The 26,654-nt window shown below is 41.6% G+C and overlaps 1 protein-coding gene across 1 annotated transcript in view; it reads right to left on the bottom strand.

Annotated features, from left to right (window-relative positions):
• MUC6 (mucin 6, oligomeric mucus/gel-forming) overlaps nucleotides 1-14,354 on the bottom strand; it is a 76,342-nt gene extending 61,988 nt beyond the window's left edge. The window contains exon 1 of the mRNA XM_034768775.1: nucleotides 14,129-14,354. Within this exon, the coding sequence (XP_034624666.1) occupies nucleotides 14,129-14,354 (226 nt within the window). The remainder of the gene's footprint in view (nucleotides 1-14,128) is intronic.
• Nucleotides 14,355-26,654: the final 12,300 nt, after the last annotated feature.

The raw sequence follows: 26,654 nt of genomic DNA, 5'->3' as shown, positions 1-26,654 counted from the left end.
GCCGGGGGGCCGGGCCCGCAGGGCAGGGAGCCGGGGGGCCAGGCCCGGGTTGAGGGGCCGGGAGCCGGGCCGGGCCGCCGGGGGAGTGCGCCGGGCCGCCAGGGGCCGGCAGTGCTGGGTGGGCCGGGGGTGGTCGGCTGGGGGCCGGGGCCAGCACCCCAGGGCCCGAGCTGACCTAGGCTGGAGCCCCCGGGGGGCCAGCCTGGGCCGCGCCTCCTCCCCCCACACTCCCCCTTACCTGCTTCAGGCTTCCCGCGAATCAAATGTTCGCGGGAAGCAGGGGAGGGGGCGGAGACTTTGGGGAGGGGGCGGAGTTGGGGCGTGGGCGGGGCTGGGGGCGGGGCCGCGGCCCCGTGGAGTGTCCTCCATTTGGAGGCACAAAATATGGTAACCCTAGGCAGAGCAGAGACCCCATCCTGGACTGCAAAGAGGAGAATGAGTACCTGGCTGTGGGGAAGGCCACCATGCTACTGAACGGTTCGTTTCTGGGGATGGTTCCCCCATTCCTGGCTGGTAGGGTTACCAGCTCTCCAGGATTGTCCTGGAGTCTCCAGGAATTAAAGATTAATCTTTAATTAAAGATTGTCATGATGAAACTTCCAGGAATACATCCAATCAAAATTGGCAACCGTACTGGCTGGTGAGTGAGGGAATGGGGCCATGACACTGGATCCCTGCAGGCACAAATTGGTCCTGGTGGGGCAGAGCTGAGACCCCTGGCCAGGTCTGCAAGGAGGAGGACAAATATTGGTATTTGTGAGATTTTGTGATATATGTGCTTCACCTGCCACAAAAGTCACCGGCTGCCACTGCAATCAAGTCCAGTTTGAGGCATCACTGCTAACCACAAGAACCCCATTCAGTTGCCACCTAATACTGTAGGTACCTAAACTCACTCTGTGCCTACATTTTTACTGTAAAAGCTCCCTGAGCACTTAGCATGTGCACTGCTGCCTCACTCTATGCGTATGTATACATAAGGACAAAAAACCCATGGCAGGCCTGAGTCATTTGACTTGGGCTCATGGGGCCCAGGCTCTGGTGCTGAAAAATTGCTCTGTAGACATTTGGGCTCGGGTTGGAGGCCGAACTCTGGGACCCTGCGAGTTATGATTTCTTTGTAGGCAAACCCTGCAGTCCGAATGCATAAAGTGTTTTACATAAGCTCCTCGATGCAGGGACTTTCTTACTATGTGTTTTGTTCAGTTCCTCATCTTAAATGTGTAATAACAGGCAAAGTATTTACCTCTTTTCAGAAGCTCCTTCTGCCTGTAGGGAAATTGATGGGATATATAACTCCCTTCAAGCCCTGTGAAAACAAAAGGTATAGATAAGTCATCATCACAAGACAAAACAGAAATGCAGCATCAGTTTTTAAAAGGTCCTTCCTGTCCTTTGATTTACTGTGCTCATCACTGTCGTAGGGATAACAATTACTGTGCTTGTGTCAATGCATGCACAGCTTGTAATGACCTGCTTCTCTTCAGCTGGTAGGAACGTACTTTAAATGGCGAGAGCAAAGAGCATCCCACAGAAACCACATATTACTCTGTTGTGCCTTTTGCATGTTACGCCCATACATAGTACGAAGAAACAACCCAAAAGTTTGCTAATCATATATAACATACAAGGCCTAGCTATATGTATACATGGCTATCCTGCAGAGTTCTGGTGGCTTCTGAAACACAAAAGACACTGATGGCCACTAGAGGGCTCATTAACTGTTTAATCAGATATTACCCAATTCCTATACACTGCACCCTCAGTGCTTGATTGAGTGTGATGAAACAGTTGGCACTGTGAGTAGTGAGCTGAGAGGATGGCTGAGGTGCTCTCTCCTGTTTGTATGTGGCCTGATGTTGAGACCTATCGGTGTTTAAAATAGCTTTGACTCTCAGGCTTCAGCCTTTGTCTCCCTTAAGCAGAATTTGATTTAAATAGATAGCCAGCTAGTGAAAAGAGGTATTCCCGCTAGTGCTTATTGGAGAGAAGGGCTTGAATACTTGTGTTTCGTGGAAGAGCAAATATGGTAGTAAGGACAGATGACAGTGAAAAATTCTTTGCTATGGACCTTTTATGAGCAGGAACAAGTTAAATATTGAATGACTCAACTTTCTGCATAGTCTCATGGCCACATATGATATAGTGTTTTCTGGCATTTTTAGAGAAGCTAGGTGTGTGGAAGGGATCCCAATACTTCAGTCAAATTAAGCCCAGTTGAATCTTATATTTGTTGCACATAGAGGAGTTACTGCAACATCTGCAGCAGCCAGGTTTGGTAGTTCCCCAGGTGTTGTATGTGATGTTGAGACAGGAGAGGAAAGAAAGAAAGCTAACAAGATGATTCTTTTCTTACATTTTGTAAAGCCATAGAAAATCCGGAGAGAACCATGGCAGCCAAACTGGATTACAAGTAAATGTATTTTAAATGCACAAACTCCTCATTTGAAGAGATATGAGGCAAGATAATCTTCTAGTTAAGGCGATGAGCTGCAACTAAGGATATCATGGTTCAATTCCTGTGGCTGTGGCAAATTACCTAATCTCCCTACCTCAGTTTCCCACTGGGACAGTACTTATCACCCATGCTGTTGTGAGGATAAATTCAGTTATGTTTGTGAGAGCTAAGATACTGCAGTGATGAGAGCTATCTATGGGAAGTGCCCTAAACAGATGGGAAATTACTGAAGTGGTGGAAATCTATCTACCAACAGTGCTTTCTTCACAACCTATGACAACATCAGAGGTGTGCTGTCTTACAGAGGAAACAAGTAAATACAGAGTTCAAAGTAAATGAAATTTCATAACCTTAGGGCTTGTGTGTATGAACACATAGTTTGCAGCAACCTGCAGTGTAAATCTACCCTACAATAGCTTGCTGTGCACTAAGTGTCTGTGAGGACCTTGCTGTCATGCACTAAATGTTCCTTAGTGCACTTTAATCTACTCCTTGTTCTAAGTGGGGTAGATCAAAGTACACAAAGGAACTTTTAGTGCATGTCAGCAGGGTTCACGAGGATGCTTAGTGCGTGAGAAGGTTAGTGTGGGGTAGATTTATACTAGCTTGCTGCTAACTAAGTATTCATATAGCCAAACCCTTAGAATCAGTAACGGTAATAATGTGACACTTTTTTGTTGTCTTCAAGTGATGAGAGAAAAACTTTGTGGAACTACTTCAGTAGTCACTCAACCACCAGCTGCCAGTCACCTCACCAGGCAATCAGCACTTTTATTTCCACAATGGTCTGAGACAGCTAATATCAGAGCATGACAGACTATACCTGTATACCCTCAGATCCTGGGCTTGGCCAAGGCTGGTCTCAGCTTCTGGCATAATTTAGAACAGAGTAGACCACTGGTTGCTCTTAATTTTGCCAGCTTGAAATAATCCCTATGAGTTGTTATGCATGACAGGTATTTACAGAGGACAACGTGCTCCAGTTATGCCCTCTTCTGCCCCTGGTATGTTCTCAATGCATCCCTTACAATGAGGAGCAAAAAGAGAGGAACACATAATTAGGTAAGATGGCTGTATGGCAAGTGAGGTTTCATTGTTCAGATCCAGTGTGGTGGCTGAACTTTCCAAGTCTTTTGTATGGAGTCATCTGTTTGTTCATGAATCCACCGAAGGTGGGTAAAAAGTTCCACAGTTGCTACACCTAAATCCCAGGCTTTGAAACCTGAGTCACTCCTACCCCTATTCACAGATGTCGATGCCTTTTGTAGATATTTGATGAGCAGGACTTGAGAAAGAGAGCCTTAAAGCATCACTTGAAAGGCAGACTCATCTAGTGAGCCTGATGTAAAACATGAGGTCTACGCTTCTGATCCCCAAAAGTGCTAATCTTTTAGCTCAGAATAGATAGTGTGCTGATTTCTAATGCTGTCACAGTTCAAGCATGCCAAACAGTTTCAAAATGCTAAGTCTATGCTACTCTTACTTTGTTTCAGGGAGTGGAATAACTAAATGGAATAAATAGTATTGAGTAAAGGGACATGCAAATGTAACAGAGATAATTAAGTACATTATATTTGCACAAACTTTTTTGCTCCAAAAATTTCTGCTCTACAAAATATGGATTCATATACTGACAGCCTGTAGCTCAGCCTTGATCCTGTCAGACTTGAACTACGCAAATGATTATAATACAGTAATTTTGCTCACCAGGCATATTCACCCTTCCTTGTCTAGCTCTAAAAAGATTTAGTGAGAACATCCTGGTAATTTTATTAACCAAAATGCACCTCGTGTGCAGTCCTATGTAAGAGCTCGGTGGTAATTTTCCATTGAAATGGTTTTCTGACAGAAAATACACTTTCTGAAAAATGGAAATTTTCCATGTGAAAAATTTGATGTTGCCAGAAATTTGCTATTTTCTGTTGGGAAAATTGAAATGAAAAATTCTTCTTCAAAATGATATTAAACTGTATTTCCCTATCAATGCATTATTTTATGGGAGTTGTAGTTTGGGACCTTATTTTCTCCTGTGGGCTGGGCTTCCTGGAGAACTAAATCTTCCCATAATGCAATGTGGATTTTCCTCTGACTCAGCTGCTTGGTGCACTGTGAGAGTCACATGACTCTGGGTGTACTATGGGAGATGTAGTCCAGCCAGGGGATTATGGGGGCATTGGATTCCCAAACTACAGTTCCCCTGAGGCAATGCACCACTATGTGAAAATGCAGTTTAATATTGAACTGACTTGAAACACAACATTTCTATTTTGGGAATGTCAGAATGTTTCATTTTAATTAAAATGTTTAAATGAAATTGTTTGACATTTCCAAATCACAATTTTTCAGAATTTCTGGACTGAAAATTTTTGCAATTTCAACTTTTTGTCACAATTTGGGGTGAAAACCAATGTTGGAATTTCCCATGAGATGGAAATTTCAATTTTGCTCAGCATTAGTTATGTCATTTTAAAACCACTTACGTTCCTACAAAATATCATTGTTTCAAAGGAATTTTGCCATGTTCCACTGCAGCATGGAACTTCAGCAAAACATAGCAGAGAAGGGATTAATACACCAGGTAATATATTATCTACACACCTCCTGTAACATTTGCATTAATGAGAGCTTATCCTCACATTAAGAGTAAAAATACTCCTAAATTTGTAATCAAGCTTAGAACTTATTTTTTTTAATTTGTTTTTACTGGCACTTTTTTAAGATGGTAGATGTACACATAGATGTTATAAATGATACAGTATTTATTTTGGTACAGCATTGTTAAAACTGAATAAAGCATGTTTTGGAGAAGTATATATAAAATAACACACATTACAAGTGTGTATGTATGTTGTGAAATTACTTATGGGTAGGCAGACAAGCAGAAATTAGAATCATAGAATATAGAATATCAGGGTTGGAAGGGACCTCAAGAGTTCATCTAGTCCAACCCCCTGCTCAAAGCAGGACCAATTCCCAACTAAATCATCCCAGCCAGGGCTTTGTCAAGCCGGGCCTTAAAAACCTCCAAGGAAGGAGACTCCACCACCTCCCTAGGTAACGCATTCCAGTGCTTCACCACCCTCCTAGTGAAATAGCAAAAGTTGTAGCAAATTGTATGCTGTAGCTAGCTGTGTGGTGGGTTGGGGTACGCTCTGTACTGATACTTTGTAACTCTGGGAGAAGCAGATAGGAGGGTTAAAATAAATAACCAAAAAATATAAGATGAATTTGCATGATGATAATTAAAGATAATGCCAACACTCAATTTGTAGCTGCAATAGTAATAATCTAATCTAACTACAATATGTTCACCGTTATTTCTAGTCAGTCTGAAGTTATTAAATTACTTTTATCTCTTTCTCAACTAGATGCCAGCATAGCATGATTACCTCTATGGGGAGTACCTAGCTATGCATAAGTACTGTATAAATATACAATATCTCTTTAGGATCCAAGGCTGGCTAAGTCTACTGTGACAGTCAAACTAAGTAAGCCACAATTAAATATCAGTAAAGTAGGAGCCCTTATATCAGGATATAGTTAAAACTAACCATCTTAATCCAGTTTGCATTATCAGTCATGTTTGCTGTATTAAGCTAATGTACACTTATTTGAGTTGGCTCCAGAACAAGTAAGCAAGTCTCAAGATTTCCGAGAGCTTTTTTACCATATACACACTGCAACAATGAATATTTAAATTTAAAATTAGAGCTGGGCGTAAGCTGCAAAATTTGGATATAGATTTGAAACTCCCAGAGTTCAGGGGAGGGAGATTGGATCTAGGGAGTTTGGTTTAGTCCATTATACAGATAAGGGCTAGTCATGCAGTTTGGATCCAGATTATAAAACTCTGAAAACTCCAAACCAAAGATCGGGGCGTTCAGATCACAGGTTTAGGTGCAGATTCATGTCCACTTAAAATTATTATGTTTTAAAGGCTTGTTTGAAATAACTAATTCAGCATTTACTTTTATGATCCCAAATGAACAATGTGAATATTATGTCTAAAATGTATAATTATAATGTTAAATCCTTCATCCAAAACATGTCTGCTTGTCAGGGAATGATTCTGGGAATAGCTAATCATTGTATTGGTAGTGCAGCACACATTCTATCTATTTATCAGGTACTTATATGGCTCACATCATGGTAGTAGCTGAGTGCCTCACAAACTTTAATGTATTTATCATAGAATCATAGAATAAATAGAATATCAGGGTTAGAAGGGACCTCAGGAGGTCATCTAGTCAAAGCAGGACCTAATCCCCAACTAAATCATCCCTGCCAGGGCTTTGTCAAGCCTGACCTTAAAAACCTCTAAAGAAGGAGATTTCACCACCTCCCTAGGTAACCCATTCCAGTGCTTCACCGCCCTCCTAGTGAAAAAGTTTTTCCTAATATCCAACCTAAACCTCCCCCACTGCAACTTGAGACCATTACAACACACCTCTGAGGTAGGACAGTGTTACTATCCCCATTTTACAGATGGAGAGCTGAGGATATATCAACACAAACATTTAGTTTGTGGCACGCTGGGGTGTGACTCTACCCCACACTAGCTTGCCACAGACCTTCTGTTGCTGGGCGCGGCGGGCTAGTGTGGGGTATGTTCACACCCAGCTTGCTGCGAACTAAATGTTTATGTAGACAAGCCCTGAGGCCCAAATATATGTCTGTACTACAATAGGGGTGTGTGATTGCAGCACCCAAACTAGCTCACTCAAAATGGCAGTGAAGCCATGGCAGCATATACAGTAGTAGCGTGGGCTAGCTGCCTAAGTATGTACCCATGGTCTGTGGTGGGCTTGTACCTGGGTGGCTAGCTCATGCCATTGTCTGTGCTGCCATGGCATTGCTGCTATTTTTAGCAAGCTAGCCTGATCAGAGCTAGCTCTGGTATGCCTATACATGCTACAATGGCACCTCCCAATTGCAGGGTAGACATACCCAGGGAGGCTAAGTGACTTGCCCAAGGTCACACAGGAAATATGTGGAGGAGCAGGGTTCAACAGTAAATTCTCAATTTACTGTGAATGTGTGGGTTAACATTTAAACATAACATGTGATTACAGGCAAAATATGCAAAAATGACACAACATCTTACTCAACATTTCTGTTCCCTGTGTGTCTGAGTGTAGCCGTGTGCTTCACAGGCAAAATAAGATTTACTCCTCTTAGCACTGCAGAGCCATTGGAGCTATGGAAGAACAACCTAGGCTCTATTTTGCTTCATACTTCCTTAGTGGACTTACCACTTAATGTCTCTTTTAAAAAATGTGCATTTAGTATTCATGAAAGGTGCTACATTTGATAGGCCTGGAGCCATAGACATAGAATCATAGAGTTGCAGGCCAGAATGGGCCACCAGCTCATCTAGTCAGAACTCCTGTATATCATAGACCACAAAACAGCATCCAGCCTCCCCAATGCCAAGCCCAACAACCACAATTAGACCGAAGTATTACAGCCCAAAGGAAACTAAACAATTGTGTGCCATGGACAGAGAACAGGAAGGACTGAGGTGCATCAAAGCCTGAGGCCCCTACAGTGGCAGGGAATTGATTAAATGAGATATACCCAGATGATCCTAGCAAGTGACTTAAGTCCTGTAGTTTTCTATATTAGACATACGATAGCACTGTCCCATCAGTGTGCCTCAAACTTTGACCAGTAGGGTTTATCTTAAGTGGTAAGACAGTTCAGCCTCCATATTTATTCATTCCCTGGTCCTTCTGCAGTGACTATCAACAAGGATATCAACTGTAGGACCTGACCACTAGGAACTACATTGAAACTACCACCTAAGCTAACCAAATAGCAATGATAGTAGCATTTGGCTACTATCTATCTGGGCTCATCTTAAAACAACGGCAGTGATAAGGGCTCTGTACTATCCTTAAGCTATCACTTAGGTTCTGATTACAGAATCTTTATTACTGGTGGTTAGGTGAGAAAAAAAAACCCACGGTTTGATTTTTTCACATTCTAGGTTGATTATGCAGGGATGTCAATTAGATAAATAATCTTTTGACTTCAAAATTGGATGCATTTGACCTGGATGTCAGTGACACTGAGCAAATATGGAACCCCACTATGTAATTTTATAGACACCTTTACTTTTATTAAAACTGCACTTTAAGCCTCTTTGATGATGACTTATTACAGAACTCAAATCTAATACTTGATACCATATCGATAAGTAACTTGGAATATGGCACCTGAATTAGTTTTAGGATTCAGGGGCCATGTTCTGATCTTGGTTGCAATGGTGTTAATGAAGTCAATAGCGATATTGTGGGATTTATACCTGTATAATTGAGATAAAAAAATGGCCCGCGGAGTTTACATAAGGCTTTAATTGTTCATATTTTTCTTTCTCCAGTTACGGTACAAATCTCTGATTTAAGAATAATATGTACTGTTACTGGATTAGTATTATATGGGCCATTAAGTGTGGTAAACACAATACAGAAGAAATAAATATAGCTTTGTTCAAACTAAACTAAATAAATTATGCATTTTAACAGCTTGGACCATGTGCTTGAAACATTTTTGGCAGCCTTCAGAGCAATTGTAATAGCTGATAATTATGGAGCAGACATAGAACAAATAGAAGAAAAGGAAACCACAGTCTAAAACAACACACAAATTAATCACAAAGTAAAGACAGCCCTCAAATAATCCAGTGCAAGCACTTGCGGGGAAAAGAGGCACATTACAGATTCAACATATTTGCTTTTCAACCTAAAAACAAATAAATAAATAATCTATGACATCCAAAAAGGTTGGCCCAGAAAGGGGTGGGAGGCCAAATCCCTTAATGAAACATAAATCGATTAGTTTTATATAAAGAGCTAGACAAACACATTGAGAGATTTCATTTGAACATTTTATAGATTTGAAAATTTCCCACATTTCAAGCATGGAAGTCCTCTTTTAAAGAATGGGGTTAATCAAGAAAAATTATGCCCTTTCTCTGACACATATTTAAGACCTTGTGCACCGTTCCTAACAGGCGCAATTCTACAGAGGGTACATATGCAGGTCTCCCACTAACATCAATGTGAGCGCTGCATGTGGAACTACTGCAGGGTGGAGACCCTTTGTGTTTGCAAACACAATATACAATTTACCATGAGGGATGTGACATAATTCACTTACTATGTACCATGCAGTGAATGATCCACCAAGAGTCTCAGTAACCAGAAATTCCAAATAGAGAGAGTAGGGAGGGGAAAAAAATAATTTAAAATTGTTCTACTGGGTCGTATTTTCAGTCATGTGTTGGTGAAATATGCAGTTGCATATTTTAAACTTCTGATGGGAAAAACATAAATGGAAATGATTGTAATTCCACTGAGGATGGGGGAAAAGGTCTGCATCCCATGTACTGTTAGTATAATAATGGAATCTCTAACATCACACACTGCAATCTCCCCTTGTTTCACTATATACCTATTTCCCTTTGAATAACACTTAGTCAAATATCCATCCAAAGAAATCTCATGCCTAGCTAGAGATCTTAGACTTACCTGTGCAGTGTAGAAAACTGCAGGAAATTATTATTAGTAGTGCCAAAAGCATGGTGTTTGCCTTGAGTGAAGAGTTTCTTTTTTCAGGGCTCTCCGCCCCTACCTGCTCAAAAGGGGCAGTGCTGCTGCTGCCACCTTCAAAGCTTGCCTTTTCAAGCTTGGATGCTTTATATATAGAATGGCAAAGCCCTCCCTCATTCCCATGGTCTTCAGAAATTGCAACAGCTGGCAAAGTGGAGTAACCGCCAAACAGGATCTTCCACCTTATCAGGCTCAACACACCTAAATGCAGACTTATAAAAGAAGAAAGGGAAAAAAAAGAAAACAAAAAACTCCTTCAGTTCATTATCATTTTTCCAAGGGCAGTTTAATGGATGTTTTGCAACAGTTCAAACACATTTAACTCTATTTACTGTACAAATTTGGTATCACATCCAAAAGAAATTCAGGTCGGTAATGCGTAAATTGTGATAGGATCTGATAAGAAGAAGAGTAACTTTGGGATCAATACCCCAAGTGGGAATAAGAGGTGGAGTGAACTGGAATGGGGAGGGGGGAGTAGGAGAGAGATGCTAAAGTATGAGTGAAGAGTACAGATTTCAAATCTTCTGATTAGCTCTTCTTTTTCTCTCATAACTGTCTTATTAATCTTTTCCTTGATTGACTTTTCAAGCAAGATGGCGAGAAACTTTTCTTCCGCAGAAGTGATAGTATTTGTTTCCTCTTGAGGGATGGGGAAATTTCATCTCAGCTCCGGATATCCTACTTTCATTTGAGCTGACATGTTAGTTTCCATACTGGGCTATTCCATTATAACATTGTTTAGTACCCCCTAGAAGTAATCCCTTCAGCCAGAGTTGAGGCATGTTAAGTGGATCAAGGTGGTAGCTTGTAGGATTGCTGCTACCTTTGTACCTATGCTGTGTAGAGAGGATGTCAGTCCTCATGGTGACTGATGTGGCATCTTTATCTGAGACAAAAAGGCGTGGAATTAAGCTACAGATGTTCTTCCAATATTATAACAATAAGATATATAAAAAATATGCCTTTCCCTGAGAAAATATCATGTTTTTGGGTCACTTCTCCATATGCATTCTCCTTGGCATCTATTTTTTACATATGGACCACCCTCTTTGTAGAGATCTTCATATGCCTGGGTTTCTGTCACTCTGCCCTTCCTAGTTTTTCCTCCTAGCTAAATGAGTACACCTTCAATAGCTCCTCATATTGTTCCCAACCCCATCTCTGTTGCCGAGCAGACTGGTGGGCACAAGCAGTGCAGGCATTATTTTTAGTGGAATATTGTTGCTCAGATTGTCTCCACATCTCCCCTCCATTCCTTACATTCGTGCACCACTCACGTTCAGTGATATTTTGTTAACATTTAAAAAAGAGACAGTAGGTATCATGGCCTTGAAATCTGTTGAAGCTGTTTTTCATGTTGCTGTTCATTCACAAATGCACACACCTTCTGGCATCTTCAATGAAGGCTCTTGTCTTTTGGCTGAGCACAGGGTTAGAATCCCTGATAAAGTGTGGAGTATGTGTAGGTCCACTTGAGGTGCATCCACACTGATATGCTTACTATGGGTTGTTCAGGAGCACAGATAATCTACATTTTATGCTTTTAGCATAATATCAGAAGTTCTGATTCTCTTTCCTCTGAAGCATGGGACATAGGTGCCAGGATAATCAGGGTATATCTCTCTAAATTAAGTATCTGCCATTACAGGGTCCTTGGGCATTGATGCATCTCAGTCCCTCCTGTTCTCTGCCTGTGTCATACAATAGTTTAGTCTCCTGAGGGTCATAATACCTTGATCTAATTCTGGTGCTTGGGCTTTATGTTGAGGTGGCTGGATATATAGGAGGTCAGACTAGCTGATCTGATAGGGCCTTCTGGCCTTAAACTCTGTGACAAAGTCGTGCATTTCTAAACCTTGGAGACACTGTTCCCTATCCTTCACTAGCAGGTACCTATGGTTACTCATTTTCAGTGTATCTGGACCCAAGCAAATCTGGGCAGATTTATAGTATTGATGCAAAACCAAGTGTTTTCTGGTGATTTGTTTTTTTTTTACATTTATTTTTTCATAAATAAGAAAAATATAAACTAAAATAAAAGTCAATAGGAAGAAAATTTAAAAATACCTCAGTAAGAAAATAAATATTTAAATGAGGGGGTGAAAGTCCTGAAGCCTGATCTTACAGAGATACTGACTAGAAGTGGTTGGAAATTGTTTTAGCAAAAAAATTTACCTTTTCATTGAAAAACTGATTTGTTTATTTCAGCAACTAAAAAGCAAAACATGTCTAGTCAAAAAATCTAAAATTTTCAGCTAAAAATTTTCTGGGTGTGAGTTTCCAACAAAAAAAGCAAAAACTTTCTGCGGAAATTTCCTTTAAGTCAAAAATCTAATTTTCCATAGAAATTTTTTTGATAGAAAGTTGTTGATCAGCCACTAATACTGATGACTAGCAACTCACATGGCTTCAGTTAGAGTTGTGAGTACTCAGCACATTTGAAAATCTGACCCATGATTCTTTAGTGAGAAGTTTTGAATGATTTTCCTTTGTGGGTGTCTTTAAATTCTGACTACCATTGACTATTCTTAATGTTAGACATTGTATGCCAACATAATAAATATTAAACTGCATATAAGATCTCTCTTTTCTGAGCTATCTAGCTTTTTCATAAATCTTCCTTTAAATATTCCAGAATTTTTTGAATTTTTATTCCAGTGTGTTTATCTTTGAATCCTTCCTGTAGTCCTAAAAGCTTGTAATTTAATCAGTCCCTTTTTTTTGAAGATATAAATGAGAGAATATAAATTTAGGCCATGATTTTCAAAAAGTGATTCATAATGTTGAGTGTTTCTATTTTTGGGTCCTAAACTTGAGATACATTAAAGAGACCTGATTTCAAAAAGTGAGTGCTCAGTACTCTCTGAAAAAGTTGGGTCTTTTTAAGGGGTGTCAAGTTGAACACCCAAAATCACAAGTCACTCTTGAAAATATTGACCATAGTGGTAAAATATTAAGTCCTCTGGACAACTTGAACTACAAAAAAAAGGTCAATTAAGCCAATACTACATTAAATCTATTATCATAATTATTACAATGCTTCATGCTAGCATATAATACACTAAATATTATAAAGACTTAGCTCCTAAATTCTTATTAATGCAACAAAATCTAGAAAGTCCATTTTCTCTTCTTTTAGGATTTAATCACGCAATCGTAATCAGGAATAATAGCATTCTCTATTAACTTATCCACTGAATCATTGATATTTTCCAAATATGAGTCTTCCTTCTCCTTGACTGAGTTAATGACAACAACCTAGCATCATTGTTGTCAAATAGGTATTTCTTCTTTGAGTGATTGCACATCAATCAGAGACTTTTCCCTCAGTGTTACCTATTGGGACGGCACATGTGCCCTCTGTTGCCTCATGCTGCTGCACCATGGTATGAAGGATGGAGTCGCCCATAATAGTAAGTTCCTTCTTACCACCCACAACAGTTGTTGGAGCATATGTTCTTGCTAGTGCAAGATTTTCCTTCTATTTGTATATAGTTTGCACCCATTTTAGTAGTTTTTAGTGTTGGTTAGTTATAAATTTTCTTTTTAAGAGTTTTCAGATACTTTAGTTCCCATTCCTGGGTACTGACATTGGTGCTGGGGAATGCCTCAGTCACCAGAGTTTCAACTGTACCACTTGTGCAAGAAGCCAATGCCAGTGAGTGACCCACACCACCTGAAGTGTCTTGGGGAGACTCATGTCAGGGATCAGTGTCAAATTTGCAGAAACTTTAAATCTAGAACCAAGAAAGACAGGCAAGGAGGGGTCTGGTTGGCTCTGCTATGCTAGGAGGTGATAAGGCTGTTGGATTTCTGCATCGCTATTTCTATCCACCTCAAAGCCTCTCACCTTCCTGGAGTTCACAATACTCTGGCAGACTGGTGAAGCAGATCATTCATGATTCACTATGAGTGAGGCTTAGGTTTCTGCTGATGGTGGCAGCACTGCACCCAACTTTGGAGCCTCTCTGCTTGGAGTGGGCAACGAGTGAATCTGTGTCCATTACAAGTGCTCCTCCTGCTTTGACTGAGCCTTCAGGCCAATCCCCCTCACTGGTACTGAGGAAGAGGCACCAGAACGTATCTAAAGACTTAGCATCTGAGAGATTGAGATCCTCAGCACTGAAGCCCAATAAGCACAAGGGCAGTGGGGTGCACTTGAAGCAGAGGACCTCTTTGAGGCAGTCATCAGTCCCAGGGGGTCCATTGACTCCAGCACCAGCCACGGTCCCATTGAGACTGGCCCCTGAAGTGGTGTCTACTTCAACAGTACAGCCCATGATGTCTCAACAGCAAGGATTATTCTGGGACTGTCTACAAAGGCTTTCACAGTGGCATGGGAACTGCTAAATCTCTTGGTGCCAGTTTCCTTGGTGGTCCAGGAGTCTTTGCACCCTGTACCAGCACCTATTTTGCTTGTGCCAACCCATAGTCTGGTTCTTGGGGCACCTCCAGCCTCTCAAGTACCTCTCCAAGTGGTGACATCTAGAGGAAAGTAGGCCGTGATCTCACTGGTACCACCTTCGGATAGCAATGATGGGAATAGTCCCCCCCACTTCACCCCCACCCCAGTGAGATGAAGTGGATTCCTTGTTGGAGTCAGAGGTTTGCTCTTACATCTCATGGCCACATCACATACAGCAATATCCCTTGCTCGGCACCTATCGACCCAACCATGTGGCCAGTTTGGACACTGCAGGCTCAGCAACTTGGGCCAAAGCATTGGTCACTATGATGTGTAGATGTTCCTGGCTTCAGTCATCCGGTCTCCCTCAAGAAGTCCAACAGACCATACAAGATCTGCTCTTGAGGGTCCAATCACTTTTTTCTGTGCACACCGATGAGAAGCAGCAAATCTTAAGCACCTGAGGATAATGCTCAAATTTTGGGCATCTTTTTCTGAAGAGGAAGCAGTTTTGTCCTCAGCAGCCTCACCAGTATCCTACTTTCATGCCTTGCATCCAGGACCTAATCAGAAAAAAGGCAGAAGTTACAGGAGAAGACCACTCCCTCCTTCTTCTGCTGCAGCTACCAGTTTATCCAGGCAGCCTGGGAGTTCCAAGCAAGCATTCTGATGTGTTGGTTGAGGACAACCTACCAGTATCCAGAGTGCCAGCCACTCCTACCCTGCTTGTTGCCAACTATCTCTTTATCCGAGTGCTTGGTTGTACATCACTACCCAGGAACATTCTCCTGTAGGAGGTAAGTCTTTCTTCCAAGTGGAAGCCATAGAGGAAGTTCCTGTTTTTCAGAGGGAAGGGATTTTACTCTCACTACTTCCTAATCTTGAAAGCAAGAGGGGGTCTCAGGCCTATTTGAGACCTAAGAAAGGTCAACAAATTCCTGAAGGAAATAAACTTCCAGATGGTCACTCTGGCTTCTATTATCCCCTCCATGGACCTTAAGGTTTGGTATGCTCCCCTCGACTTAGAAGATGTGCATTTCCATGTGGCAATACACCAGAGTCAGAGGAAATTCTTCAGGTTTGTGGTCGACAAATCCCACTACAGTTTATATTATTACCATTTGGACTGTCTGCAGCCCCTCGTATATTCCAGATCTGGCTATGACTGGGAAAAGAGAGCTCTCAGTGCCTCATGAATGACCTGCTTCACCAGTCTGCCAGAGTATTGTGTACTCTGGGAAGATGAGAGGCTTTGAGGTGGACAGAAATAGCAATACAGAAATCCCACAGCCTCATCACCTCCTGGCATAGAAGAGTCAACCAGGTCTCTCCTTGCCTGTTCACATAGGACATGGCTGCTGTATTGTCTGTTAGTACTAGCAGATCTTACCCCTTGATAAGGGGAAGGAAGGCCAGACAAGCTAGCTGGATGTCCCCCATTTTTCTGGCATTTATATGTAGAGTCAAATCATGGGCAGACCACAAAACTTGAGTCTGCAGGGATCCAAGGTAAGCTCCCCAACGAGGATAGAAACATCTGTAACTAAGGGGAAAGCTGGTTGAGGAGGAGCAAATGGAACTCCCCCACAAACATTTGAAGGGTCTTTCTGCCAGTCTAGAGAGGTCAAGACTTGTGTGGACATCCAAACTTACATGTTTAGGGGATTATGGATCAGTGAGTACCCCAATGCTAACCACCATTGTAGTTTCCTGAGATGGAGCCTGGCATGCTGAACTAAGTAAGTGCATGAGGCCATATGTCCTAGAAGCAGAGGCAATTTTGAACTGTCCTGGTAGGATGAGCCTTCAGATCCAAAGCAGTGTTAGTATTGTCTGGAATCTTAACTGTAGAAGCAGGGACCTACTGTCCATAGAGTTCAAGACCACCTACACTTTATCCTTTGTACAGGTGACAGGACTGACTTCTCTCTGTTGATGAGCAACCCTAGTGCATCGACGGGGGATTGGATGACCATCACACTGGACAGTACCTGAGCCTTGAACTGGCACCTCACCAACCAGTCATCAGGTAAGGAAACACATGAACTCCTATCTTTCTCATGAAGACTGTCACTACTGCCAAGGCAGCCCCACATAGATATGTTTGCAACAAAAGTAAACAGGAAATGTCATCGGTTTTGTTCTTGAGCAGGTCACAGTTCAAGGTCTTTCACGGACAATTTCCCATTGCCTTGGACAGACAAACTCCTGTACACATTTCCTCCAGTTCCACTCCTACCCGAATGTTGTTCAAAATCAAACAACACCAGGCTCAAGTCATACTTGTAGCTCCACAGTGTGACCTCGACAACATTAGTTTTTGACTTTGCTGACCCTTTTGGACAAAGATCCTCTGATACTTCCACCAGATTCAGACCTGATCTCTCAGGACAATGGGCATCTCCTTCACCCCACCATACAGACCCTACACATGACACCTTGGATGCGCCGTGGCTGGCTCATCTGGAGAAAATTTGCTCAAAGGAGGTTCAAGATGTGTTTTTAAATGTTAGAAAGCCTTCTATTAGGTATACTTACCTGGCAAAATGGAAGAAATTCTCCATCTGGTCCCAGCAGAAAGGTATTTCCCCAATCCCAGCTTCCATCTATCAGGTATTGGACTAGCTCGTATACCTGAAACAATAAGATCTTGCTATTAGTTCCATCAAAATCCATCTGGCAGCTATTTCGGCTTTCCACCCACCAACTGATAACTGCTCCCTTTTTTCCAAGCTTATGGCAATCAGATTTCAAAAGGATTTGGATAGGTTATTTTCCCAAGTAGAGCTCCTATTCTCCCTTGGGACTTAATCCTAGTGTTAGCAAAGTTAATGGGTTCCACCTTTGAATCAATGGCAACCTGTTCCTTACTTCATCTTTCCATGAAGGTAGCCTTTTTGACTGCAATCACCTCAACCAGGAGAGTGGGTGAGTTATGAGCTCTGGTTTCAGAACCTCCTTATGTTATCTTTTATAAGGACAAGATTTACCTCTGCCCTCATCCAAAGTTCCTCACTAAAGTGGTGTCCAACTTCCACTTTAATTGGGCAATTTATTTACCAATTTTCTACCCGAAGCTTCATAATCATAAAGATGAAGAAAAAGCTCACACCTTGGACATTAGAAGAGCTTTAGCATTTTACCTGGACCACACTAAGTTGTTTAGGTCATTGTCACAGTTATTCGTGGCAATTGCAAACAGACTGAAGGCCCTTCCAGTCTTCTCTCAAAGGATTTCCTTGTGGATCTCCTCTCATATTCATTTGTGCTACAAGCTGGCTAATGTGACAACCCCAAGAAAAGTGTTGGTGCATTCAACTAGATCATATGCAGCCTCTGCAGCCTTTCAGGCCCAATTGCATATTCTGGACATTTGCAAAGCAGCAAGCTGGTCATCAGTGCATACTTTTGCCTCGCATTGTGCCATTTCTCAACAATCTAGACATGGTGCCAGGTTTGGTCATGTGGTCCTTCAATATCTATTTAGGTAGACTGCGATCCCACCTCCAGACTGAACTGCTTGTGAGTCACCTTAAGTGGAATGGACATGTGCAATCACTCAAAGAAGAAGAATGGTTATTAACCTGTTCAGTAACTGTTCTTCAAGATGTGTTACACATGTCCATTCCACAACCCACCCTCTTTCCCCCCGTCTATCGGAGTCTATCTGGTAAGAAGGAACTGAGGGGGAGGGGTCTGGGTGGCTCCGCCCTTTATACCATCTGCAGTAGCTCAAAGCAGCAGAGGTGCATGTGCCACCATGACAGGTACCGCTGAGGGAAAAAATCTTTGACAGTTGCACACTAGGGTGCACACACCTGGAGTGGAATGAACATGTGCAACACATCTCAGAATAACAGTTAAGGAACAGGTTAGTTACCCTTTCTTCTTACCGTTTATTATAAAACCTTCTTTATCAAGAAAGGATGATGAAGCCGGGTTGATTTCAATGAGAGCTCCACAAATGGAGCGTTTGCAGGGCTGGACATTCAACAGTAAATTTAGTGCTGATGTAAAAGTATCAGACTGACAATTCTAGGAAATGAAGTCCTTCATTTATCCACAGGAGAGGTATAACATAGTGATCCATGTTGTTACTGGCCATACACTGGTCAACCAACGTGTCTTAACTCTGACTTGCCAGGGCCACCTTAGGCAAGATTATTTCAGTCCCTGAAGATGTAAGTGAAGGTATCAAACCTGTTCACTTGAAACTGGAATAAGACTGCTATTTCATTTCATACAGGGCACCAAATAGCCATTAGACATTAACAACTCTGTCTCTGTGGACCTGGCTGGATTCAAACCAGTGATCTAGAGGTAAAAAGTTTCATATCCCATTACCATTCCCTAAACCTACTGTCTTCCTTTGTAGTTAAGATTTTACAATTTTTTTATATTACATTCATACATGCACTATAAGAAAATGATAGTAAAGTACATATGCTGGTAAATACTAATAAAAACATTTCCATCAAAGGATTGCTATTTTTACCTTCTCATTTATTGCAATGTTCTTAGCTGCCATTCATTCTATTAAAGAAAATGCAGTAAGTACAGCTATCTTAGAAAAGATTGCCATTAAATCAGTCTTAGTACTTATGACTCAAAAATCTGCTTCATATTATATGAAGACATCTAAATGTCATAATGCTCTAGATAAAATTAACTAAAAGGAGTACCCAGGAGCATATTTAATTTATGGGGACAGATCAAGATTGAGCTCAACAATGAAACATTTATTGGTGGTCAGAGGAAGTTCACAGGGTTTCATTGAACGAATAGCTGGTTTTGGTTACAGAGCTTAGTGAAAAGTTAACATATCTGGTTGTATATGTGGAAATCGCCATTCTCACCGTAATAATCTGCCAGTTTTTGTTCGACTCCATTGATTCCATTTATTAATATTTGGTATTATTCTGTTTTTGCAGGGCATCATTGTGATTTTTTGGCTGTCACCATAGCTTTTAGGAATCAGAACGGGTCATATGAGCCAAGATAATTCAATGCTAATATATTTTCCAGTCAAAAGCTCTCAATATTGAGTTGTATTTCAGTTTCCAGAAAACACATTGCTTGAGTGTTTTGCAATGACAGAGAAACTTAGGGAAACCTCTGAAGCTGTCTATATGGAGACAGTTAAAACAGTTTAATTTGGTGCCAGTCTATTATTGTACAGTATGTTTTAGGTAGGATTTTCATTAAGGTATGTCTAGTTTTAGGGAACACTTGCTTTCTAAGCATTCTCTAAGAAGCTGTTCCACTTTCAGTGTTACATGTATTTCTTCTATCATGTTCTGGCTAGTGGGCCTGGGGAAGTTTGGATACAGATACAAATTTGGCATCTGATGGCCTACCTCCATAGTGGGCCAAACCAAAACCCAGCATCTGTTCATTCCTTTCTCTCCTTGATCTTTGGAAAAATTCACATTAAGATCCAAATTTTATAGCTTTCGACCAATTCTAGTTTTGAAGACTCTCCAGGCCAGTGATACTCAGACTGCAGTGGTTCAAGAGCCAAATTAGAGATCAACATTACCCAAAAGAACCACAGTCATGTGAATTCATCTTGTCTGTCTGTCTATCTATCTGTCTGTATGTCTGATTCTTGCAGCAAATAAATTAATAACTTAGTGCAAGTTGATAATTTAATTGGTTAATAACATAGTAAAACATCCAGATTGGTAAATAACTAAATAACAGTGTTTTAATATCATATGCTGCAAAGAGCTTCAGGAGATAAATTAAAGAGCCACTTGCGGCTTGCGAGCCTGAGTCTGAGTATCACTGCTCTAGGCCATTGTTAGGGTTACTTTGCTCATTCCTGAATTTATTGATATCAGCTGCAACATGACAAGAACCAACAGTTGGGTTGATATTTTGAAGAGGCAAAACACTTTTATGTATAACTCAGTTTAAGGCATAGGTTTTACTGTACTTCCAAATTTGATTGGCAAGCAGAAACTCATGTTTTCTAGATCAGCAGTTCTCAACCAGGGGTCTGAGGCCCCCTGGGGGGCTGTGAGCAGGTTTCAGAGGGTCTGCCAAGCAGGGCCGGCATTAAACTCACTGGAGCCTAGAGCAGAAAGCCAAAGTCCTGCTGCCCCAAGCCCCACCACCCGGGGCTGAAGCAGAAACCTGGGCAACTCAGTTTTTCAGGGTCCCCTGTGGTGTGGAGCCCCAGGCAATTGCCCTGCTTGCTACCCCCTAATGCCGGCCCTGGCTTTTATACAGGGACGCTGGAAAAATTTGTGTAGTGGAGGTGCTGAGAGCCATTGAACCAATCTGTAAACCCTGTATATGATGGAAACCACTTCAAGCCAGGGAATGTGGCTGCACCCCTAGTTCCGGCACCTATGCTTTTGTATGCAGAAAAGCAGCCGTTGTGGCACAGGTGGGCCATGGAGTTTTTATAGCATGTTGGGAGGGGCCTCAGAAAGCAAAATGTTGAGAACCCCTGTTCTAGATGAACTTAAGTGGCTGGCCTTCAGACAAATCTTTCAACAAATTGATGCCCATGCTTAATTAATTATGCTAGATAATTAAAACCTTCCATATCTCAAGGATATTAAGCCTGAATGAGGCTTTTGAGAACCAGTAAGGATGGTGATGTAAGGATTTTAATGCCAGAGTCTATACTAGTTGCAGTTTTTATTCAGTTGGAGTTATCTTTATTTTTCATGACTGAGATGCTTATTACATTTGCCATAGTCATTCCAGGTTCTACCTGCTGTCAAGTTGACTACGAATCTTCATTATGATGTTTGCCATTTCAGGCAGAGGTTTAATATCTACAGCATTTTGTAGCTAGTATGACAAAGCATTCTTCTTTGTGGCAGGTAGATTAGAAGAATGTGGGTTTGGTATGATAACATCTTGATTTCTTTAGTACAGGCTGTTTCAAAGAAATATTTTTAATTTTCTCTTGATGTACTTGAACTAAATACACACTTGAGAAAGAGTGGTTTAGATACAATTTTTTAAAGAAAATTAACATTTTTGGCAGTTCCTATGTTCCTGTTTCATGGTCCATATTGGAGTGGACCCAAGGTCCATCTCATCCAATGTACTGTCTCCAGCAGTGGCCAAAACCAGATTCCTCAGAGGAAGGTGCAAGAATCCCACAGTAGACAGATGTGATATAATCTGTCCCGTTTCTTCCCTCCCCCCCAAAAAAAGTCTCAATCTCATCCCTAAAAGTTGGAGATTACTTTAAATGCTGAACCATGGGTATTTTTATCCTTTCAAAAGCTCCTTGTTTCCATTAACCGCTATAACTTTGGATAGTCTTGTTATTTACGTTAACATCTGATCCCTGTGAATTTTACTAAATTCTTATTTTGACAACTAAAAGGATGCTCATAGACTCATAGACTTTAAGGTCAGAAGGGACCATTATGATCTTCTAGTTTGACCTCCTGCACAATGCAGGCCACAGAATCTCACCCACCCATTCCTGTAACAAACCCCTGACCTATGTCTGAGCTATTGAAGTCCTCAACTTGTGGTTTAAAGACTTCAAGGTGCAGAGAATCCTCCAGCAAGTGACCCATGCCCCATGCTATGGTTGTTTTTGCCATCAGCAAAAATGGTGCAATAGTTTTCAACTATAAAGTTAGGGGGAAATAGGCAGTGTTTCCAACATTAATTTATTTCCAGGCATTCTGAAGAGATCTAGAAATGCCATACTTAAGAGCAAAAGCCTGAAATTTGGCACAGGGAGTCTTGGGGCTCAAAAGATGTCTTTTGCAGGCCCCATAAAATTTTATCCAGATTTGGCCAATTAAGGCCCTGAAAAATTTCCATTTGTACATGCTTAATAAAGCTGGTTCGAGGTCGGCTGCTAAAATCTTTGAACTTCTTACTCCCTTGGAACTCTCTGAACATTGAGCATGTTTTCTATCCTTATGGAGTTCCCTACATGATCCGGTATTGTAGAGAGGCAAAGCAGTAGCTGAAAAATAACCTTTGGCTGAAAAGCATTGGATTAGAATCTAGGAGGCAACCATGAAGTTTAGTTTCAACTCTTCCACTAACAAGAACTAATTGTGCCCTTCACATGTCTTATTATTGAACAAGGCCTCATTCGTATTCCTCTCAAGACATAAACAATCATCATTCACCCCCATTTTACAGCTGGGATAACAGATTGCACAAAACGAGTACTGGCACAACTGGGTAAAAACCTAGAGCTCTAATATGAAAGGCCCATTTAACCAAACTGCCTTTCAGAACGAACATGCCAAATCTGTGTGTTCAGATATTCTGTCTATAACCACTGCTCTATCCTCTAGTCCATTCTCCCCCCGAGTCTGAAATAGAATTCTGATTGCCAATACTGTTCTACTGTCTAGCAAATAGTTGTGTAAGCCATTAAAGTGGGCTTTGCATTCCCTTCCAATGGCAGGCCCTCCCACATAAAAGACAACTGCTTATTGCTGCTACTTCTCCAACGCAAAATTCTCTAGTGTTTAATAAGAACAGAATTTGACCCCGGTATGGATAAGACTTTCACACTGTATATGAGAATTCTGGCCTCAGCACAGACAAACTTCAAACTCAGGAAGAACTTCTTTTTTTGCAAACATTTTGCATAGGGATATTTAGTATAATGGCAAGGTCCAGAGAAAGTTCTCAAGAGACATTCTTAGTCTGCATACACATTGTACATTTCATATCCAGTTTCTGGCATTAGGCTCTGTCCCTGACTTCTGTTCTCACACTAACACCTTAAGTGAGGAATAAAAAGAAAGAAAGTGTTCAGTCAGAGTCCAATGATTTGGATAAATGCTTTGGAGAAGAGCCAACAACCTTAGCAACACCAATGCTTGGTGGGGATTGAAAAAAGGAGTGAAATCTAGACAAAAGACTAGGGTTAAAATAGAGTTAAACTTGTAACTATGTGCTCTATCTACCTTATATAAAAACAACTTAAGTAGAACACTATTTCAAAATAAACTAAAACATCAATAAATCTAGCATTACTCAACAAATATAGAAAGAACAACTCTAACTTTGCCTTCTTGCTTCTCACCAGCATTGTCTGTGCAACTTAGCTAGGTGGTTGCATGCTTCATTGCAAGTAAGGCCGAGTTCACTGCACACCCCAGGGGCTCCTGTTGGTTGGCTGGCAAGAACGCAGGCAAGTAGGTAAGCTGGCCAGTTTGTCAACTTGCCTAGTATCAACAAAAACATTTCCATGGAACGTTTCAATTTTGAAGAACCGGCATTTTCCAAAGGAAAAAAGTTCTAGTCAGGGAGCCTGGCACACAGAGGGGTATAAGGACATGAGGCACTTGAACTATAGTGCCCATGAAGGCACCATCAAGGCATTTATAGATCAAAATTTTGGGTTTTAAACCAAAAGTTGTGGGCTGGAAACTTTTTTTTTTTTTCCCACTTAATAGTCAACGTTTTCTGCAGGGAAACAAAAACTTTTCTGATCAGCTCAATTTGAGTCGTCTTATGTTCGTGTTGTAAAATTTATCCTGACAAGTCAAACATATGTGTCCTCATTTCAGAAGCCTTACACTTCTCCATCATTCCTTCAATTATGCTGTGCTTGGTTGCTCTCATACCTACGCACCTCAAAAATGTACACTGACTGACTTGAGTTTATATAAGAAAATCTGTTACATAAGAGTAGACGATTCTTGAATCTCTTGATTCTAGGAGTTAGGAGCTGGGGGTCTAAGCAATATACCAAAAATCATGAGACTCACAATAAAATAATGAGAATTGGCAACACCTGGATGGTTGGTGGGTGGTTGGTTGGGTCAAGTGGATAAAAGCCTGGCTACTGGACTAAGGACATTCAGGATGCACCAGGCCCAGCATTGCAGGCATCCAGGAGCCCTGCTTCGAAAGGGGCTGGATCTGATGGGGAGCAAGAGTCTTTGTGGAGTTGAAGCTGGTTGGTGCCCAGTTAACCCCCCCTACTTCCAGCTAAGCCTTTGGCTCGTGTTCAACCATAATCCAGATAAGAATTAATAGGAACTTCGAACTTATAAAACAAGTGAAAACAACTGCCCATTGACACAACTCAGACGTACTCACCAAAATAGATGAAAACAGACATTATGACTCAAAGAATTGTTTCCTGTCATTTGAATAAAGTGAAGGATATAAGTAATAATCATGGTGGCTTAACTGTGTTTCTTTTAGATAACTATCTAAAATCCTGCAGTGTTTAAAGAGGATGTTATAGTTGGACATTTTGGGCTTCCTTAGACATTTATTTTATGGTAGAGTCTGGAAATACTTAAATCAAGCTTGTGAAGACCTAAAATAAAGGTGCGCAAAAGGAGAAATTTACATATGGTAATTCAAATATCAATTTTTTAAGAAAGTGGCACGTGAACTAATATTGTTTGGGAAATATAGATAAGAATGTTTCTTATCTTTCAAGTAAGTAAAGGAAAATGTAGTAGAGGGTTAGTGTTATCAAGTTTAACTTCTATGCTATTTTGTTTGTATGCTATGAATGAGTTTTGCCAAGGCTTGGTAAATATACATTGCACATCCTGTTGCTCCACTGGAAAAACTGCGCTTGTTTCTGAAAGGTCATGTCTTTAATCAGCTTTGGAGATCTGTGTACCCTGAAGGCACAGGAAGTGAGTAATCTTAGTGTGCTCCCAAGTGCAAGGACTGCAGTTGTGCCTGTACTTTATGTGAGCTTCATTGGGTATGACTCTTTGCACACATCCTATAAACATCCTGTACACTTACATAAGGGCCATGCATAACCTGACCTAAAGTGAGTAAATCAAAGCTTCAGGCTCTAAGAGTCTAAGAATGGCCTGATTTCATTTACATCTTGTGATTCTGTTTAGAATTAAAACATGATTCTATGAAATATCTCTAGACCAGGGGTGGGCAAACTTTTTGGCTCAAGGGCTACATCTGAGTGTGAAAATTGTATGGCGGGCCATGAATGCTCACAAAATTGGGGGCTGGGGTGTAGGAGGGGGTGAGGACTCCAACTGGGGGTGCAGGCTCTGGGGTGGGGCCAGATATGAGGAGTTCAGGGTGTGGGAGCGGGCTCCAGGCTGGGACAGGAGATTGGGGTGCGGAGGGAGTGAGGGCTCCAGCTGGGGGTGCAGGCTCTGGGGTGGGGCTGGGGATGAGGGGTTGGGGGTTCAGGAGGGTGTTCTGGGCTGGGACCAAGTGGTTTGGAGGGTGGGAGGGGATCAGGGCTGGGGTGGGGGTTTGGGGTGCAGGTAGGGGTTGGGGTGCAAGCTCTGGGTGGTGCTTACCTCAAGCAGCTCCCAGAAACAGTGGCATGTCCCCCCTCAAGCTCCTATGCAGAGGCGCGACCAGGCAGCTCTGCGCACTGCCCTGTCCGCAGGCGCCGCCCCTGCAGCTCCCATTGGCCGCGGTTCCTGGCCAAATTCCTGAACTAGAATTTCATTGGCCGCGGTTCCTGGCCAATGGGAGCTGTGGGGGTGGGGGTAGTGTGCAGGGGCTCCTTGGCTGCCCCTACACATAGGAGCCAGAGGGGGGACATGCCACTGCTTCTGGGAGCTGCGCGGAGTCGGGAGCTCGAGGGACAGATTAAAACATCTGGAGGTCTGGATGTGGCCCCCGGGCCGTAGTTTGTCCACCCTTGCTCTAGACAGTTACCACAAACAGTACCAGTTTATGTAATCCCCAGAGCACTACCTATCTTATTTTTACTATCTCCCCCCACCCCAAACTTTAGTCCTCATTTGGTCAAGTTATGTAGCTTGGTATTTAGTACTGTTAAGCTTTCCTCAAATGGCAGTCTCTCCAACATTTTGATGATGATGTTTATCCTTTCTCTATACCCTCTGATTTCTTGACAGTGTTTATAGTATGGGGGGCAGAGGGGGGCAGAATGTACTCTTTTTTTTCTAAATGTTATTTCACCAGTCATATAAAGAGAGACTATTAGGTAATAGTTTGCTTTCAGTGTTCCTACAAATAACCTGTCAAGTGTTAATAATATATTTAAAACATTATCAGAATGGTATCCAGTAATGTATCCATGCCTTCCTTTCTGTTTATCAGGAAGTATTAATTCCATGACTTTGTTAGTATACAATAGTATAGGTATGCCTTATTGGTTTAATATGTTTTAGAAATATTAAAAATGAAATTTAAAAATGGTAAAATCAAGGCAATTTGCAGTTATGCCTGACATTCCAACTTTAAT

The sequence above is a fragment of the Trachemys scripta genome, chromosome 4 (genome assembly GCF_013100865.1).
Source record: "Trachemys scripta elegans isolate TJP31775 chromosome 4, CAS_Tse_1.0, whole genome shotgun sequence".
Taxonomy (NCBI): domain Eukaryota; kingdom Metazoa; phylum Chordata; order Testudines; family Emydidae; genus Trachemys; species Trachemys scripta.
This window is presented reverse-complemented; position numbering and strand designations above follow the sequence as displayed.